Consider the following 19661-nt stretch of genomic DNA (forward strand, 5'->3'; position numbering starts at 1 on the left):
GTGTAAAAGCAACAAGAAAGACAAAAATAGAAGGGGAAAATAAAATAATACAAACAAAATATAACAAACACAAATCCAACCAAAATATGGCTACCATAAATAACTCTCTAAACGTAATAACACTGAATGTCAACGGACTAAACTCACCTATCAAAAGATTCAGACTGGGACACTGGATAAGGAAATACGACCCATCTATATGCTGTCTACAAGAGACACATCTTAGACCCAGAGACTCATGGAGGTTGAAAGTGAATGGCTGGAAAACAATCATACAAGCAAACAACAACCAAAAAAAGGCAGGAGTAGCTATATTAATATCAGACAAAATAGACTTTAAATGCGAAACAATTGTGAGAGACAAAGAAGGATACTATATTTTAGTGAAAGGGACAATCTGTCAAGAAGATCGAACAATCATAAATATTTATGCTCCTAACAAGGGCGCCTCTAAATATGTGAGGCAAACGCTGGAAAAACTAAGTGAAAGAATAGATGCATCTACAATTATAGTGGGGGATTTTAATACACCACTATCAACTCTGGACAGAACATCTCAAAAGAGAATCACTAAAGAAATAAAACATTTGAACAGTATATTAGAAGAGCTGGATCTAATAGACATATATAGATCATTACACCCAAACACAGCAGGATATACATTTTTCTCAAGCGCAGATGGAACATTCTCCAAGATTGACCATATGCTAGACCACAAAGAAAGGCTTAATGAATTCAGAAAGATCGAAATCATACAAAACAATATCTCTGACCACAGTGGAGTGAAGCTGGAAATTTGCAAGGGACAGAGACCCAGACTCCACACGACAATTTGGAAATTAAACAGCACACTCTTAGAAAAACAGTGGGTCAAAGAGGAAATCTCAAAAGAAATCAATGACTACCTTGAAACAAATGATAATGATAACACAACATACCAAAATTTATGGGATGCAGCAAAAGCGGTACTGAGAGGGAAATTTATAGCCATAAATTCATATATCAAAAAAGTAGAAAGAGCAAAAATTGGAGAACTAACTGCACTTTTGACGGAATTAGAAAAACAACAACAAAGTAACCCAACAGGAAGAAGAAGGAAGGAAATAACAAAGATAAGAGCAGAACTAAATGAAATAGAAAATAAGAAAGCACTTGAAAAAATAAACAAGACCAAGAGCTGGTTTTTTGAGAAGATCAACAAAATTGACAAACCTTTAGCGAGACTAACAAAGAAAAAAAAGAGAAAAGATGCAAATACACAAAATAAGAAATGAGAAAGGTGATATCACCACTGACCCCACAGAAATAAAGACTATCATAAGAGGATACTTTGAAAAACTATATTCCAACAAAAATGACAATTTAGAGGAAATGGACAAATTCCTAGAAACACATAAGCAGCCCATACTGACGAAAGAAGAAATTGATGATCTTAACAAACCAATCACAAGCAAAGAGATAGAATCAGTCATTAAAAATCTCCCAACTAAGAAGAGCCCAGGGCCAGATGGCTTCACAGGTGAATTCTACAAAACATTCCGGAAAGAACTAACACCAATCCTGTTGAAACTATTCCAAAAAATCGAAACAGAAGGAACACTGCCTAATTCCTTCTATGATGCCAACATTACCCTAGTACCAAAGCCAAACAAAGACACCACAAGAAAGGAAAATTACAGACCAATTTCTCTAATGAACCTAGACGCAAAAATACTTAACAAAATACTTGCTAATCGTATTCAACAACACATTAAACAAATTATACACCATGACCAAGTGGGATTTATTCCAGGTATGCAAGGATGGTTCAACATAAGAAAATCAATCAATGTAATACACCATATAAACAGATTGAGAGAAAAAAACCACATGATTATATCTATAGATGCAGAAAAGGCATTTGACAAAATACAGCACCCCTTCCTGATAAAAACACTCCAAAAGATCGGAATACAAGGAAACTTTTTGAACATGATAAAGAGTATATATGAAAAACCAAAAGCCAACATTGTTTATAATGGTGAAATCCTGAAATCCTTCCCTCTAAACTCAGGAACAAGACAAGGATGCCCATTGTCTCCGCTCCTATTTAACATTGTCTTGGAAGTACTTGCTCGAGCACTGAGACAAGAACCAGCTATAAAAGGCATTCAAATTGGAAGGGAAGAAGTCAAAATTTCATTATTTGCAGATGACATGATCCTATATATAGAAAACCCTGAGAGATCTACAACAAAGCTCCTAGAACTCATAAATGAGTTTAGTAAAGTCGCAGGTTATAAGATCAATGCTCAAAAATCAGTAGCATTTCTATACACCAATAATGAGCAAGATCAGGAGGAAATCAAGAAACAAATACCATTCACAATAGTAAATAAAAAAATCAAATAGGAATAAATTTAACTAAAGAGGTAAAGAACTTATACACCGAGAACTATACAAGATTGTTCAAGGAAATCAAAGAAGACCTAAATAAATGGAAGAATATTCCCTGTTCATGGATAGGAAGACTGAATATTATTAAGATGTCTATCCTACCAAAACTGATCTACACATTCAATGCAATCCCAATAAAAATCAACACAGCCTTCTTTAAGGAACTAGAAAAACTAACTATGAAATTTATTTGGAATAGAAAGAGGCCCTGAATAGCCAAAGACATATTGAAAAAGAAAAACAAAATAGGAGGAATCACACTTCCTGACTTCAAAACATACTACAAAGCTACAGTAGTGAAAACAGCATGGTACTGGCATAAGGAGAGACACACAGACCAATGGAATTGAATTGAAAGTTCAGATATAGAACCTCATGTATATAGCCATATAATATTCGATAAAGCCACCAAACCTCTCAACTGGGAGAGAATGGCCTATTCAACAAATGGTGCCTGGAGAACTGGATAGCCATATGTAGAAGAATGAAAGAGGATTACCATCTCACACCTTATACAAAGATCAACTCAAGATGTGTCGCGGCTGAGGGCGCTCTCGAGCTCACTGAGAGCTGAGGGTGGCTGCCGGGGACTTAGCTTATGCCACGGCCGGGTCGGGGCGGCAGCCGGCGGCCTTCAGGTTTGGTGGGACGCGCGGTTAGGTGGAAGAAACCACGGAGACCAGGTCTATGCGCAGGTCTGATTTTATTGAGGAAGTAATGGGCTTATATGAGCCCGGGAGGGGGCGGAGGATGTGGGGGTGACGTTGGGGTGGGTGATTGGCTGCGTGAGCATGGGCAGACCCGGGACTAATGCCGTAAGCAGTTGCCGGCAGAGGGGTGCTTTATGAAGGGCTGTTTATCGCACAGGATGCGGTGAGAGAGTGGGGGAGAAGGACAGGAAGAGGGTGGAGACGTGCGGAGCGGCTCACGGAAGATGGCGGAGGGCAAGAAGGAGAGAGGGTCAAAGAAGATGGCGGAGGGTAAGGGGGAGAAAGGGGGAACAAAGATGGATCAAAGACCTAAATATAAGAGCCAAGACCATAAAGACCTTAGAAAGCAGTGTAGGGAAACATCTACAGGACCTTGTAATAGGAAATGGCTTCATGAATATCACACCAAAAGCACGAGCAGCAAAAGAACAAATAGATAAATGGGACTACCTCAAAATTAAAGCCTTCTGCACCTCAAAGGAGTTTGTCAAGAAAGTAAAAAGGGAACCCACACAATGGGAGAAAATATTTGGCAACCATATATCTGATAAGAGACTTATAACTTGCATATATAAAGAACTCATATATCTTGAAAACAAAAAGATAAACAACCCATTTAAAAAATGGGAAAAAGACTTAAACAGACACTTCTCCAAAGAAGAAATACAAATGGCTAGAAAGCACATGAAAAAATGCTCCAAATCTCTAGCAATCAGGGAAATGCAAATCAAAACTACAATGAGATACCATCTTACTCCCATAAGATTGGCAGCCATGAAAAAAGCAGTAGAATACAAATGCTGGAGAGGATGTGAAGAAAGGGGAACACTCATCCATTGCTGGTGGGAATGCAGAAGGATCCAACCATTCTGGAGGACAGTTTGGTGGTTTCTCAAAAAATTATCCATAGATTTGCCATATGACCCAGCAATACCACTGCTGGGCATATACCCATCAGATCTGAAAACAAGGACACAAACCGATATATGTACACCAATGTTCATAGCAGCATTGTTCACTATCACCAAAAGTTGGAATCAATCCAAATGTCCATCAACAGATGAGTGGATCAATAAAATGTGGTATATACACACAATGGAATACTACTCAGCTGTAAGAACCAATACACTACAATCGCACGTGATAACATGGATGAACCTTGAGAATCTTATGTTGAGTGAAGCAACTCAGGCATTGAAGGACAAATACTATATGACCTCAATGATATGTAATAAGTTAACTGCCTCAGAGAGCTAGAGTCTGGAAAAGTGGCTTATAGGAAATCGGGGGGTGGAGGAAGGATGTGAGTTAATGTCTGCAGGGGTGGAATCTGTGATGAGCTGGCGGTAAGTATGAGCACAAAGAAGGGACAAAATGGGGGCAAGGGGTTACCTTCGGGTGGGGTTTTCTGGGTTTAAGGGGGGCTGGGGATGGGAAGAGGGGTAATATTGTCCAAGAAATAGGTGGGAGGGAGGGGCAACATACGAATATGGGAGAGTGTCAGAAGTTCGTTGAGAACTAAATGTTGAGTAAAACGTATCAAAGTATAAGTAGGAGGGTTACCTGGTTAGGACGCTCAGGGGGTATGGTCTGATGCGTGACGGACTCCGGAGGGAACAGCTGAAGGCTCATTTTGCTAAGGTGGGTTCTACCATTGGGTGGGGTGGACCCATATCCTGGGGAAGACTAATGCCGTTGAATAGAGAGAACTGTATCTCTCGTGAGAAAGGACGGCTCCCAGGGTATTAGATTGGCAGGCGTTGTGGGCCCTAAGGGGAGGGGAAAATGGATGTGGAATGGATGGAACAAAGGTAAATAAGGGGGCAAAAGAGGAGTTATGTGAGAGTACACGAGGATGAATATAAAACAGCTAATATTACACCAAAAACATATAGGGGACGACAGACTAATAATGAAAACCATAAGACAAAACATAGGATAACTAAAAAATTTAGAAAACTGTACAGCCTAAAATATGGACCACATAGTAAGCACAAATGTCACCTTGTTTGAAAACTATAGTGTTGGAATCTGTACATCAGTTTCAGGAAATATGATATGAATAAGTTAAAAGATTATTGCTGTGCAAGGGAAAAGGTTTTATGGTGGATCTGGGGAAATACTGTATATTGTATATATGAATTTCGGTGATCTAAGACTCTTCTGAAGCTGACATTATGTTGGGATTCACTTTACTGGAAGTTTTGGATCACAGAATGGTTCAACAATGGCAGCGGAGGAATACTGATATGGGATGTTATTGACAGGATATATATGGTTGACAGGGAGTTATACAGGGCATATGCCCAGGGTATATGGTAATGTCTATATATACTCATAGTGGAAACAAAAACAACAGCTGGGGGGGTACTGGGCTCCTGGCCGGGGGGTCACTGTTGTGGGCCCTGGGAGAGCAGCGGCAATCCTCCAGGTGCAACGGCAAGAACCAGGAAGGAAGGAGGGCCCAACAGTGGGCTCGTGATACTAATGGTTACACTTTTGAGCCTATACACCTGCAATAAGAACGAGGCCTAGAGTAGCATTGTGCCTGGGGGTTTCCTCCTGACAGCCTGCATGTTACTCAAATGTGGCCACTCTCACAGCCAAACTCAGCGTGTAGATGCGATGCATTCCCCCCAGCGTGGGACATGACACACGGGGATGAGCCTCCCTGGCACCAAGGGATCACTACCACATACCAGCTGAAGAAGCAACTAGAAAATGACCTTGAATTAAAGATTCAATGCGGAACAGCAGAATATACCTGTCTACATATAATAACATGACTTCGGGAAGCTGTTTGACCTAATGTAAGGGGGAAATGGAAAGGAGAAATGAGATTATAAGGCTGTGAGTCTCTAAAAAAGAGTCTGGAGGTTGTCAGAAGGAATACCCCTATGTACAACTGAACAGAGTCTAAGAGACAGATAAGGTAGATACAACCCCAGGTATTGGTTCTTTTGAGGGATAAAGAGACCCACGGGTTCTATGGTCATGGCAGAAGGGGTTCACTGCCATGACAGATAGCCCTTCTTTGGAGCTGGTGTTTCTGCATGATGGAATTGGACTCAGAGGGGATCTCTTTTCACAAGACTTGCATGCTACTTTATTGGAATTGTAGTCGGTGCTGGGTTTAAGATATATGTAGGGGATTTGAATCTCTGGACTGATAATATGACACCCAGGCCCAGAGCCTCAACAGACTTCAGCTCCTACACTTTGATTTATTGGACTTACTCCACTCAGCTAACATGGAGTTGAAGAAGGTCAACCACCACAACATGGAGCCTAGAGTGTCTACAACTGGAAGTGGGAGGAGTGCATCCAGTACCCATATGGAATCTAAGCCCTCACTTGACATAGATGTGCAATGGACACAACCAATCCTATGTCCACAGAGAAAATGTGGAATGAGTGTGGGAACGGTAGCCATGGTGGCTGCTGGGTATGGGGAACGGGAGGAAGAGATGAGATGTGGAGGCGTTTTCGGGACGTGGAGTTGTCCTGGATAGTGCTTCACGGACAATTACAGGACATTATAGATCCCCCCAGGGCCCACTGGATGGAACGTGAGAGCGTCTGGGCTATGATGTGGACCATTGACTATGGGGTGCAGTGATGCTCAGAGATGAACTTACCAGGTGCAATGGATGTGTCATGATGATGGGAGAGAGTGTTGCTGTGGGGGGAGTGGAGGGCGGGGGCGGTGGGGTTGAATGGGACCTCATATTTTTCATAATGTAATTTAAAAAAATAAATAAATAATTAAAAAAAAAGAATTAAAAATAAGATTGGAGGAAAAAAAAAAAAAAGAATGTGCTATATTTCTTCTTACAGAATTAATGGAATTGCTTCTGAAATCACTCTCCATAATAGAATTCCCTGTAAATGGGAATGTACATGTTAATTTTTACAATAAAATTTGATTTTATTTCTATGAAAAAAAAAAAAGTGAAAAGAAGAGTTTTCAGTGAGTTCTACAATGTGAAAAAAATTTGGCTTGAGTGGATGAATTAATGTGATGCAACAAATGGAGCATGTAATAAATGAGCCATTAACCCAGGGGCTTTCTTTTCACTCTTTCTTAAAGCTGGAGTTAACAAACGCTTAATCATTTCTCCCCCCATCATTGGAAGCTAGGAATTATAGCCAAGAAAATATTGCCTGTTAAATTTTGCGTATCCCCAAAGTCAGGTCTATTAATTATGGTATTTTGCTTCATTTTGCATTTTGGCAGTTCAGGTTCTTTCTGCTTATAGTTCAAACTTAATGGGATTCAAGGACAGTGGTGACCTCTACAGCAGTGCTTTTCTCCTATGAGATAAAATACAAACTTAAAAAAAAACCTCGATAAGTTGTGTACAGAAAAACAGGACTTACAATAAATATTTATGATGCCAAGATTTTGCTTAAAGTCAGTGATTATATTTTATCTTTTATTTTCTGTTGCAGTTAAAACTGATAAAGTGTGTGTGTGTTTAATGAAACTAGTTAGAAGTGTTAGAAGATATAATGGCACTGGGGAGCGGATGTAGCTCAGTGGTTGAGAGCCTACTTCCCATGAACAAGGACCTCCTAAAAAACAAAAAGAAAAAACCAATGCCTGTTGGGGAGCGGGTGAAGCTCAATGGCAGGCGGTTGTCATTGTTGGTGAAACAATGAATATACACCCTTTTAAAGCTGATTTAAAGTTACTTAAGTGCTATTAAAACATCGCAGGTATATGCAGAAGGCTTCTCCTTGACTGATATTCCCAAATCCTGGGTCTGACCCAGATGGGGTCCAGATTATATTTTACCTGAATATTTATATATTTTACATAGTGGTATATACTACAGGTTCAGCAGCTACTTGTGTATGACTGGCTCCTCCCCCCCTTCCTCTCCCCTCCCCTCCCCTCCCCTCACCCCCCTCCCACGCCCCTCCTGCTCCTTGTCTTCTGTTTATTCAGCAGCTTCCACAGCCGGGCACTGTTACAGAGCTGGGTATACTCAAGTAGACAAAACAGTCAAAAGAAATCTGATCTCACAGGACTTATTCTAGTAAGGGGGAGATAGAAAATAAGTATAATAAATTACTAGAAAAAAATATGTTAGAAGAATGATAAACGTTTGGGGGGGGGGGGGAAATAAAGCAGGGAATGAGGGCTGAGCAGTGCCCAGGGGTGGGGACTTTGTGCTGCTGTCAAGGGTGTTCAGGGTCATGTGAGCAAAGACGTGAAGGAGGCAGGGAAGCAGCCATGAGGACGAGGACGGTGCTCCAGCGGAGGGAACAGTGCAAAGGTCCTGAGGCAGGAGACGCCTCGAGAGTTGGAGGACCAGTGGGGAGAGCAGTGTGGCTGGAGCCAAGTGAAGGAGGGGAACAGTGGGCGTTGGAGGGCCAGGGGCAGATCACGTGGGCCTTAGGAAGACTTTGGAAAGACTGGCTTTTGCTCTGATTAAATTAGGTCATTTGCCTAATGTCTCTAGCCTATAGTTTCCTCATCTGTAATTAGTTAATTAGCATACTTTGCAGGATTGTCGTAAGGATGAACTAAAGAAGGAATCATAAAATGCTGAATGCAGAGGCGGACGCACATTCAGGAGTCAGTGAGTGGCAGGTGGAACTATTTTTGTTGTTTCTGTTCTTCGCGCTAGTACAAGGTTACAAATACTAGGTAAACCTCAGAGAGGTAGACACTGTGTATGTTTTTCTTACCATTTTCTTCCCAGATCTGGTACTCTTCCTGTCACATAGAAAGCCACCAACCAATATTTGTTTAGTATTATTGTTATCATACCTTTCTTCTGAAAAATCATTTAAGGTGGTCTTGATTGGCCTGCACTTAATCCTTGTTTTTTTGTGGCTTCCACACCCTGACTCACCACAGAGATCCTGTTTACAAATGGGTTCATACCCACAGCTACAAGGTTTAAAGATGAAGAACATACCTTTCCTTGGGGTACATAATCCAGCCCACCACAGCTTCCAAAGTTGCAGCTCCATGTTGTGGAAAGAGCCCTTGACTAGGAATCAGAGATGCCGCTTGGAGCCCTGGCTTCCTTAGTGGCTGTGGCTATCGAGATGAGTCATCCCAACAGTGAAGTGGGTTCAGAAAATTCCTTACCTCTTTTAGGGTCATTGTGAGGGACAGATGATACCCTGTGGTGATGTGCTTTGGGAACTCCAAAAGGCTGTAGGGCGAGCACTAGGCGTCATGTGCGCTGGGTGGGGCCACATGCTTTGAATTAGTTCCCTGGAGGAGGAAGTGATTTATGCTGCCCTCGGTGCATCTTTGAGGAGACCCCTGTCTCTGTTGGGACCCGCATTAGCCAGCAGTGGGCCGTGGCGATGGAGCCGAAGCCACGGGGGCTCTGGCGGTCAGAGGTGATCTATGCCTCAGCAATGTCTTTCTCTAAGCTCTACAATGGTGGCTCCAGAATTAGTTTGTCTTGATTCTATGGACATGTCAAAATTCTTAACTTGTGACTAGGTCAACCTCAGGCATTTTAACGCTGATTTCAGATACATCGCTATAAATGTCCCTTTCATCCTAGTTAATAAAGTTCTTTTCCCCTCCTGTCAAATAATTCTTCACCCACCCCTTGACGCCTTCCAAAAATCACAAATAAGAGAACAATACGGTAACTAAACAAGCAATTCATATCCTTCCCTCATCACGCTTATTGGTCAATCTTTGTATCTTTCGGTAGTTTTTCTTAAGCTTGACTATCCTTTCTGTGCTTTGATGTGCTGGGGATGGAGCCAGGAGTACAACAGATAAGGTTCCTGCATTCGTGGAGCTTACATATTTGTGGGAGAGGAAAAAGGCTCATTTTAGCTTTTGTAGCCAGGAAAGTCTTCTCTGAGAAAATGGCATTTGAGTGGAGAAGTGACTGAAATGAGCTAGTCAGCCAAGCAAAGTGTGGGGAAAGCCTTCCAGGCAATGACCCAGCAGGTGCAAAGGCCCTGAGGTGGGGTGGATTTGTATTGTGGAAGGAGGACTGTGGGAGGAGAGGAGATCAGAGGGCAGGAAGGTGCCTTGTCTGCTGTGGGGGGCTTGGGCTTTATTTTGAGTTGATAAATATTGTCAGTATGTAAAATCATTTACACTTTGAATATTCTCTTCAGATTCTAAGCAGTCTACTCTTATCTGAGATTATGTGACTATTTCAGCATAGAATTAGCCATGTCGTATTTGTGGAGCTTCATTTTATTCAATCCAAGATCCCTTGATATTCCTTAAGGAGTTTGGGAATTGTTTAACAGGGATAATTTAGCTGAATGAGTAGCCATTCACTGTGAAGAATTCTATCCATGTGTGTTTATGTGTGGGGCTCATTTGTCTAAGAGAGATTCAGAATCCCGTTTCTCTGTAGCAGATTCTTTACTGACTTCTATTTTATGATCAACCCTGAGAAGCCAGGGGTATATCAGATAGAAGTCTAATTTTCCATGATCACAGAAACAAATTAGAGTTGAATAAGCACTGAGATCATGACTGTACACCTGAGGTGTCTCAAGAGAGAAGAAGGTGATCTCTTCACATTGATTTGCTGAGTGTCTCCAAGTAATAACAAGTGGTGATTCAGAGGTCAGAAGCTAAGGAATAAGGAATTGGACAGAAACACTTCTTCGAGCATGAACACGTTTTATTTTAAAGACACATTGATTGAATTTTTATCTTCTGTAGCTGGTGGAGTCCCACCTCTCTGAAATCACCTTCCAAAATAATGAAGCAAAAAAAACTGCATAAAATTCTGCCTAATTTAAGTGACTGTCATGCTCTCTCATGTTCACCCTTTGTCATGGAAACTGATCCTCTCCAAGCCTTTAATTAAATGGTACCTTAAAAAGGGCTGTTGGTCAGGTAGGAAATTGGGATGCACGGATGAGTACATGTGTAGAGGAAATAAAACACGTAGTTCTCACTATGAAACCCTCCAGAGGCCCAGGATGTGAAAAATGCGATTCCAATTGAGATGTGTGGGATCATTTGTCAAATGGGCACTAAAAATACCCAAGTTGCCATCCTCTTCATGATCTTCAGTTCGACTTATTTTGCCTTAGAAAATCCCCCTAACCAACGGGTTCAGCCTAATTTAGGGTTTTGAGGGACTGTTCTCCACCATGTATTTCGATGCTGGGCGCTTGTGTTCTATGGTGAGCCGAAGCACTGGGATGAGCTTGGGGAGCTTTTCCTCCCAACAGCAAGAACGTGCACTCCATGGGAATAGCGTTTCCATCGGAGCAGCAGCTCTGGGACACAGAGCTCATTTCCCAGCCACGGCCCCCCTTTCCTTAGGAGGGAATAATTGACCCATTTATGGTATCGTTTCAGATCGTGGTGGATCCTTGTGCCAGCAACCCCTGTCACCATGGCAACTGTAGCAGCAGTGGAGATGGCTTCCTCTGCTTTTGCAGCGAAGGCTATGAAGGTCCAAACTGTGAGCAGGAGCTGCCCAGCCTCCCAGCCACGGGCTGGACCGAGTCCACGGCGCCCAGACAGCTGCAGCCTGTGCCCACGACCCAGGAGCCCGACGGAATGCTGCCCCGCTCCCAAGCAACGGTGCCGCTGCCCACGTGGCAGCCAAAAACAGGGCAGAAGGTTGTCGAAATGAAATGGGATCAAGTGGAGGTGAGGACGTTTTATTGTTTATATGTATACACATATACATTATATATGTGTATGCATAATATTTATATACATATATTTTGTTTTATTGCATATATTTTTAGGTAAGAAACCAGAAAGGTTAAAATAATTCTTGTGGTTCTAACATCAGCAATAAAAATGGAAGGTCTTTAAGTTACCTATGTAACGAAACAGTGGGTCTGACCTGTGTCTGACCTGCACATGTGTGTAGGCCATCTCTCAACTATGCAGATGAAGCATTTCATTTACTATTGTTTTGTGACCCTAAAGAGTAAACAAGAAAAGAAAACGAATGACCCTGTTTTCTGGAAAGATATCCATGTACATTTCTGTGAGATCTTCTGTGAGATCTGGTAGATTCTGAGGGCCAGACAGCTCAATAGTGAATCATATCAATGATAATATCACAGAAACTTCAAGTTTTGACCTAATTTTCCTTCGTGTAACATGTTCAGCTATTATTTTTCTGTTATTAGGATCTATCTTGTAGCACTGCAATGGGACTTAGAAAAGAGAAACTACCATTAATTGTTTTTATTCCGGTAACATGTATAAGGTAAAATTTCCTACTTTAACCACTTTTAAATATACAATTTAGTGACGTTATAGTCACAGTGTTTTACCACCATCACTACTGTCCATTACCAAAAGTTTTCCATTTCCCAAACAGAAACTCTGTACAAATTAAGAATTAATTCACCACTCCCTACATCAACCTGGCCCCTGGCAATCTCTATTCTAGTTTCTGACTCTTTGAATTTTTATATTCGAATTGTTTTATAGCAGTGAGATCATGCAATATTTGTCCTTTTGTATCTGGCCTATTTCATTCAACATCCTGTCTTCAGGGTTCATCCATGTGGTGGAATGCATTGGAACTTCATTCCTTTTTTCAACTGAATAATATTTCATTATATGTATATACCATATTTTGTTTATCTATTTATCTGTTGATGGACATTTGAGTTGGCTTCCACCTTTTGGCAAATCTGAATATGCTGCAATGAACATTGATGCACATACATCTGAGAAACTATCCTTAATTTAAAAATATTTTAAGAAGTCTTTGGTAATGATGCTTCCATATTTTATTCACTTTGGCAATAGTAAATGTTTTTTGTTGAAATTTGTCCAATCTAGGTTTGGCTTGATGCATTTTCTGGCTTATCAAAAGCCTTGCTCTTAGGCTTTTTCAGCAGACCCCTGAAAGTTGATTTAAATAATAAATTCACTAGTTGAAGCAGTTGGAGAACAATCCAAGTTATTAGTTTGAGACCACACTGATAGCATGTAACTCCATTCCATAACTTATACTTCATATATAAGTTGTTTATACTCCATATAAACCCGTGGTTGTACATTTCCACATGTTTCAGAGCTTAGATGAGAAAACTCATGGATCTTTGAGTAGTATGTATTAGGGTCTAGGGGAATGTGTCTGGAAATTTCCTTTATTTCATGAAAGAGAGATGCAGCATTTACTTTTTTCCTTTTCCTGGATAATTTGAATTGGTTGACCCACTTATTTTTTCTTTGCCACACAGTTTATGAAGGCCACGTCCAGAATGCAGGGTAATGTTTTTAGCTTACCTAAAAAAACTATGAACTTGTTCTATTTCAGACTTTTAATAAATGCTTTGAAGTTATGATTTTAATACTTCTCTACTGGATGACTCATTTCTTGACTATGAACTAGATTTGATTCCTAGTTTATCAAGGAAGTGTCCTTTAAAGCAAACTTCTCCCCATCCAGCCTATTTAAAGATTGGCTTTTCTACTGTTGGTCAGTGTGAAAAAATACTTGTCTTCCCGCCATGCTATTATTTCTTAGGCTGTTCAAGAAGCAGGTTAATTGCACCAGACAAAGACACATGAATATGTTTGGGCTTCCTCTTTTTGTGATACTTCCAAGATGCTTCTTTGGAAGTCTGAAGCTATTTGGAGCACTGCAGGGCTACAAGTTATGGAACGGTTGTCCATTACACAAACTAAACCAGTTGGACTCGTGTCTTTGAATATCAGTGGTGGATTTTATCTATAGACTGTGGCTACTGGGCATTCTGGACAAAAACTCTAAGCGCCGGGTGTGGGGTGAAGGTGCTGAGCATTTCCGTATTGTTTTCACTTAATTCAGCTCTGTTGGGTACTGAAATGCCCCTTCATTTTGACCATCACGGGCCAGGACAGTGATGAGCAAGTGGGTCACAAGCACATCACTGGCCAATGTGCTATTGTTCACCGTTTGCTTTCTGAGCACTGTTGTTTTTGTTTTTTATTCCCATTGAACTCCTTTTTATGCACATTGATCTAATACTTTTGGGAACATACTTGAAACATTAGGGTGTGGTTCCCAGGGAAACAGGGGCAGGCTCCCAGCCTCAGCCTGCCTTTCTCAGACCCACGTGAGAACGGTCATGCAGATCAGATCTACCTTGTCCTTCGCAAGGGGAGGAGCACGCTTTCCTGGCCAGGAAGCTTTCCAGCCGCCCTTTGTAAGCTAGACCTTGTTCCTTAAGCAGCTGGGCCCTCCTTTCCCCAGGTTGAGCATGTAGCAGGGGCCAAGGCTGCTAATTAAAGGAAGGGAAAGAGACCAGTGAGCGGAAGCCTGCGTCTTCCCCTGCGGTACCCTGTTTGCAGGAATTTGTAGGCTGCTCCCAGGAAACTTTTTACATTTCAGAAAATCAAATGGCCTCGCTTTCACTTTCTTTTGCATTCCTAAGGTTTTACTTGTCCTCTCTCCATCCCCTTCCCTGCTTTGTGCAAGGAATTCTGCTTTGTAGTATTATGTGTTCTGTGATTGACCCCAATAACGAGTCTTTCTTCCCTCCCAGGTGATCCCAGATATTGCCTGTGGGAATGCCAGTTCTAACAGCTCTGCCGGAGGCCGCCTGGTGTCCTTTGAAGTACCACAGAACACCTCAGTAAAGTAAGACGAATCTCAGTTAAAAAGAGCTTCAAGATGGGCCCACTGAGCCACGGGCTGCGCTGTGTCTGTGTGTGTAGCTGGCCTGTGACTGGTTAGCCCAGTGAGCATCACAAAGGAGTTCTTTCTGCAGACGTGGCTGGCCGGTGTGAGGCTGGAGGAGAGAATTTTACAATTAGGACCAACATCAAGCCGGAAATGTGGCATTGGGAAGTTGGAGTGCCGGGTGAGGTCAGAAAACCGGAGGCTTAGATAAGACCTGCCGCCAGACTTGTCACCTCCCCATCGACTTTTGCTTCCAGAATTATTTGGCCTCCTGAGATGTTTTGTGGGCTGTTGGTTAAATCCATGTGTGTAACTTACCCCAAATTTAAATTCAAAGTTTTGCAATTTTCTCTTTAGAAACAGACAGCTGAGAAAGACAGGGTTTTGCTTTGTGTTAAACTTAAATTCTTGCAAATTACGGATGCCCGTTGTCTGTCTCCAGTAGGGAAGAGGTGAAGGGAAGTAGCGTTGGCTCAGCTCTGAGCAGGCGCGTTGGGAATGAGGCTCTGGGAAGTTGGCTGCCCCTGGTCTGTGGGGTGCAGCCAGCTTAGAGCAGCCTAGACCTGTTTGATAACCCCACTGCCTGCCTTCCCTGTGGCCATTAACCCTTCCACCCCCAGCCCCCAGACAACCAAATGGGTGTTTGCTGCCCAGTCAGGGGGATTTTAGATAGGGGGACATGTGACTTTAGCATACCTGGGGTCCTTTTTAAGGGGGGCAGTGGGTACCATAGGCCTCTTCCATCAATACGGGGTCATTTTGCCCACCTTGACATCTAACCAATGGAATCTCTGAAAATGTTTGAAATGTTACATTATCCCTGCAACCCCTCTCCCTCACCAGCCTCGGACCCACTCAGAAGGGAGGAGTTGGCTGGGCAGTGAATTCTTTGGGGGCAGAGAGGAATGCTCCCCTAGGGAGAGAGGTGGCGCCTCCGCGCAGCGTCCAGTTCTGCCGGCAGGGGGAGCTCTCCCCCCAGTGATTCTCTGCTCACACAGAGGACCCTGCCCGCATCCACAGCTGGGCTGAGCGAAAGGCCATTCATTTCCTTCACTTTTCTGAAACCCCCTCCTCGGCCTCTCGTCCAGGTCCTGTTCCCTTACCTTAGCTAACCTTTCCTAATAGTTTTCCTTCTGTTCCTATAAATGCTTTTGTTGTCTTCTTCTCAACAAACCTGACAGACTCTAATATTGCTGTAGGCTCTAGGACTGGACAGAAATAGCAGAGTGGGAACGAGGCTGAGTCAGGTGGGAGTGCCAAGCACCCCGAATTCCCCTGTGGGAGTGACTAGCCCCTGACGCTTTCATTTATTCATGACGTCAATCATTTTCCAAAGTTTATTGCGTCCCCTGCTGCAAGCCAGAGACGGTGCGCTGGAGGTGGAGTGTGTGTGTGTGTGTGTGTGTGTGTGTGTGTGTGTGTGTTGGGGGGGCAGCTGTGTGCACAGGCACAGACCCTCATCTGATCGAGGTAGAGACCTTTTCTCAGGAGCCCAGACACGGGGCAAGCACCTACTGGGGGTGGGGTGGAGGTGTGTGTGGGGAGGAAGCTGGGGCTGGCTCAGGTCGGGAAGGTCTCAGAGAAGCATTGCATGTGCCAAGCTGAGAAGGATGGCATGTTTTCCAGATGGGGAAGAAGGATGCAAAGGCTGGGAGCTGGGAAAAAATTGCCAGGGAAGGGCTAGTGGCTTGCTCGTTGTGCCCGTTGTGCCTGGAGCATTGTGTATGGGTCGCGGGCTGGGGCTTGAGGCTAAAGGAGCTGGGGTCAGGGTTCGCTGGCTTTCTGTGGCAATCTCAGGACTTTGGAGTTTATCTTGAAAACAAGAAACCAGCAGAGGCTTGAAACACGGGAGTGACACGCTGATTTATTTTGACAGTGTTGAGCCAGTGGTATGCATTGATAACAAATTTAAGCAGGGCTTTTTATATTGTGTGGATTTGGAGGGATTTTGTGTCTGAAAGAACCCTGTATACCCCTTTATTGTTTATTAAAATTGTTTCCCAAAGGTGAGCTGTCGATGAATAATTCTGTGTTATATTTTGAATAAGAGGGAGGTAGATATTTCTAACGAATGTGGGAAAACTATAACCATTTTAGATGTACGTGTTGTCTCTATTTTTATTTTTAATCTGATGGACTGGTTCTCAGATGAGTGTTTCTGAAAGGGACTTTGTGTTGACATTATTCCTGTTTCCAGAATTCGGCAAGACGCCACTGCTTCTCTGATTTTGTTATGGAAGGTGACAGCCACGGGATTTCAGCAGTGCTCGCTCATCGATGGACGAAGCGTGACCCTGCTCCAGGCTCCAGGTGGCCTTGTCCTCTTGGAGGAGATGCTGGTCTTGGGACACAATTACTTCATTGGTGAGTTAGGGCAAGCTACTCAACCCCACACCTGATCCAACACGACCTTGGGTTAGCTTTTAGAGACTGTTGATAGGGGGTTTTGCCCAAGTAATATAATCTCAGCTCTCAAAACCGTTTCCTCCATTTTAAGTAAGGTTTTACTTACAATCAGATTTGTTTTGTGAGGTATTTCCAGTGTTGTTCAAAATGGAAAATGCTTGGGCTTTGGAGTCCCAGCGCTGGTTAAAGTGTAATAGGTACATGATCTTAGGCAATTCAGGTTAACTCTCTGAACTGTGGTTTTCTTTTAGACTCTCTAGTCCACTTCCTCCAGGAATTGTGGGCAAGTAGAGGGTTGGTATCTCAGAAAGACCTTTGTTCCCACTTGATTTTTTTTTTTTTTTGCTTGGGGGGGGGGCGGTTTGCCTCTGGCATAGGACCTCACAGTTGATTTATCACTTCTGAACCACCCGCCTGACTTGTGGACAAGTTCACCTCTCTTTGGGGCCCCTCTTCCCCATGCCCATCCCTGCTCCGTGGGTCACTTATAACTCTTCTTTCCTTCTGGAATGGCTGCCTTCTCTAAATGGCCACCTGTCCAGGCCCCTGGCCAGAAATGGCCTTCAGAAGAGCTGCCCCAACTGCTCCCTCCTTGACCCTCAGTGCTCCCTGCCCCAGCCCAAGGCCTACACTTGGGCGGCTTTTCAGTTGTATTCATTCAGCCACCTTTCCTGAAGTTTAGCATTCTAGGCTACCCCGACCCACACAGCACAGAGCTCCTGTGGGGTTGGAACATGTAACTCTAGCCCGCAGTGTGCCGATCGCATCAGCTCTTTACTGGAGCTTGTTCCGTTTGTGGGCAGTCTCCCAGGAAGCCTCAGCTGAAGGGCACAAGCTCAAATTTAGACTCCACCTTTCCCCATCCAGTGCACCCAAGCACCTGCTGCGTCCTGCTGTTAATACCACCTCCTGTCCAAACAGCAGAGTCCAGCAGCCTCACCTGCAGGATGGGACTGGGAGTGACAGCCCCTATTTCTCAGGGGTGTTGGAAGGGTTAAATGAGAGAATGGATATGGGAGTATAAATCACAAAAGTTATGGATTGTTCTAGGGTACTTTTGAAAAATCTTTCCTGAGATACACTAAATATTTTACTAAATTAAATGGAAAAGATACACTTAGATTTATTCTCCAAGATAATGTACCTGATGCAACTATCATAGTGAAGGTAAACTGATAAAATACTCAGCTTTTTATAATTTGTATTGCATTTTATATTTGAGTGACCCTCCTCTGATGAGAAGGTTGTTTCTTAGTCTTTGGAAATTCCATTGTGGGAGAAGGGATTTTATTGGGTGGAGAGAAGGGAGGAGAAATCATGTGGATGAATGGACCTGGTTAGAATAAGAGTGGAGGGCCTTGAACTTCAGAATAGTGTTGACTAGTAAGACATACACTAAATTATCGGTTTGAGTTTGTGATGAAATATTGTCTATCATGTCAAATCTAGATTTTACTCATTACGTTTCATGAAGCTATTAGTTTTTTCCATATCCATATCTGTTGTTAGTTGACCTAAAAGGAAATAGTCTGAGCACTTTGATAAATAGTTTCAATTTTATGTTATATTGATCTTTTAAGTTTTTCTCTGTAGTGGATTAACCTATCCTTCTATGACACAGAGTTAATATTTAAAGAAAATATATAATGTCTTATTAGTCTTTAAAACGTCATTAATGTTTCCAGGAAATATCCATTTGAAGTAATAGCTTACATTTTTTTACTATGTTTGTTTGTAACATCATTTGTTACCTTAGACTGATATTGAGGGGGAGAATAATAGAAAAGGATTTTCCAATGCTTATATGTTTTTCTTATTTTGAGAGACAAGGACTTTTCTGAATTCCGACACGATTAGAGCTCATTTTGCTAACATGAAAGGATACATGAAAATAAAGAACTTTATCTTTGATTGAATTGCACTCTTTCTTAGAGGAGTAATTAAAATCTAAAATTTGATACATTAATAACTAAGAAATTCTTCCCCCCAAAATTAAGTTTTCGATTATGATGAGAAGACAAGGATCTTAAGATTCTTTATGACTATAAACCATTTTTTTCTGGTTTGAAAATTTGTGACCTGATATCTTTTTAAATTTCCAACTGGAGCTTTCTAAGTGTTTTATGTGACTTTGTAATGGAGATCACAATCTTTGCGTGTATTCTCTTGTCACCAGCTCCTTCTGAGGAAGAAGGCTTCATAACCCTGATAAAGTGACTACACCCTACGTGCTGTGAGCTATTTCTCATTTTACAGAATCTTTTTATCTTAAACAAGGCTTATCATTTGTAATCATTGCAGAAGCCTCGTGCTTACTACAATGCCGTACTTAACATTCTTTTTGTTTTATTAAAATCAAGCAGCTTTAGATAATTCACTTGAACAATTCTGGGCTCTCTAGACCAGAATATGATTTTGCGGAGATCCAAAAGAACTTTGTGAAGAATACATCTGTGCTCACTGGATGGATGAACAGGTCGATGCTTGAGCAGGAGGCAGAAAGCCT

General features: G+C 42.3%; 1 protein-coding gene across 1 annotated transcript in view; it reads left to right on the forward strand.

The window, feature by feature from the left end:
* DNER (delta/notch like EGF repeat containing) overlaps positions 1-19661 on the forward strand; it is a 379425-nt gene that overhangs the window by 129473 nt on the left and 230291 nt on the right. Inside the window, exons 2-4 of the mRNA XM_058299983.1 lie at positions 11467-11763; positions 14613-14707; positions 16947-17113. Of these exons, the coding sequence (XP_058155966.1) occupies positions 11467-11763; positions 14613-14707; positions 16947-17113 (559 nt within the window). The remainder of the gene's footprint in view (positions 1-11466; positions 11764-14612; positions 14708-16946; positions 17114-19661) is intronic.

This window comes from Dasypus novemcinctus, chromosome 7 (assembly GCF_030445035.2).
Source record: "Dasypus novemcinctus isolate mDasNov1 chromosome 7, mDasNov1.1.hap2, whole genome shotgun sequence".
Lineage (NCBI taxonomy): Eukaryota > Metazoa > Chordata > Mammalia > Cingulata > Dasypodidae > Dasypus > Dasypus novemcinctus.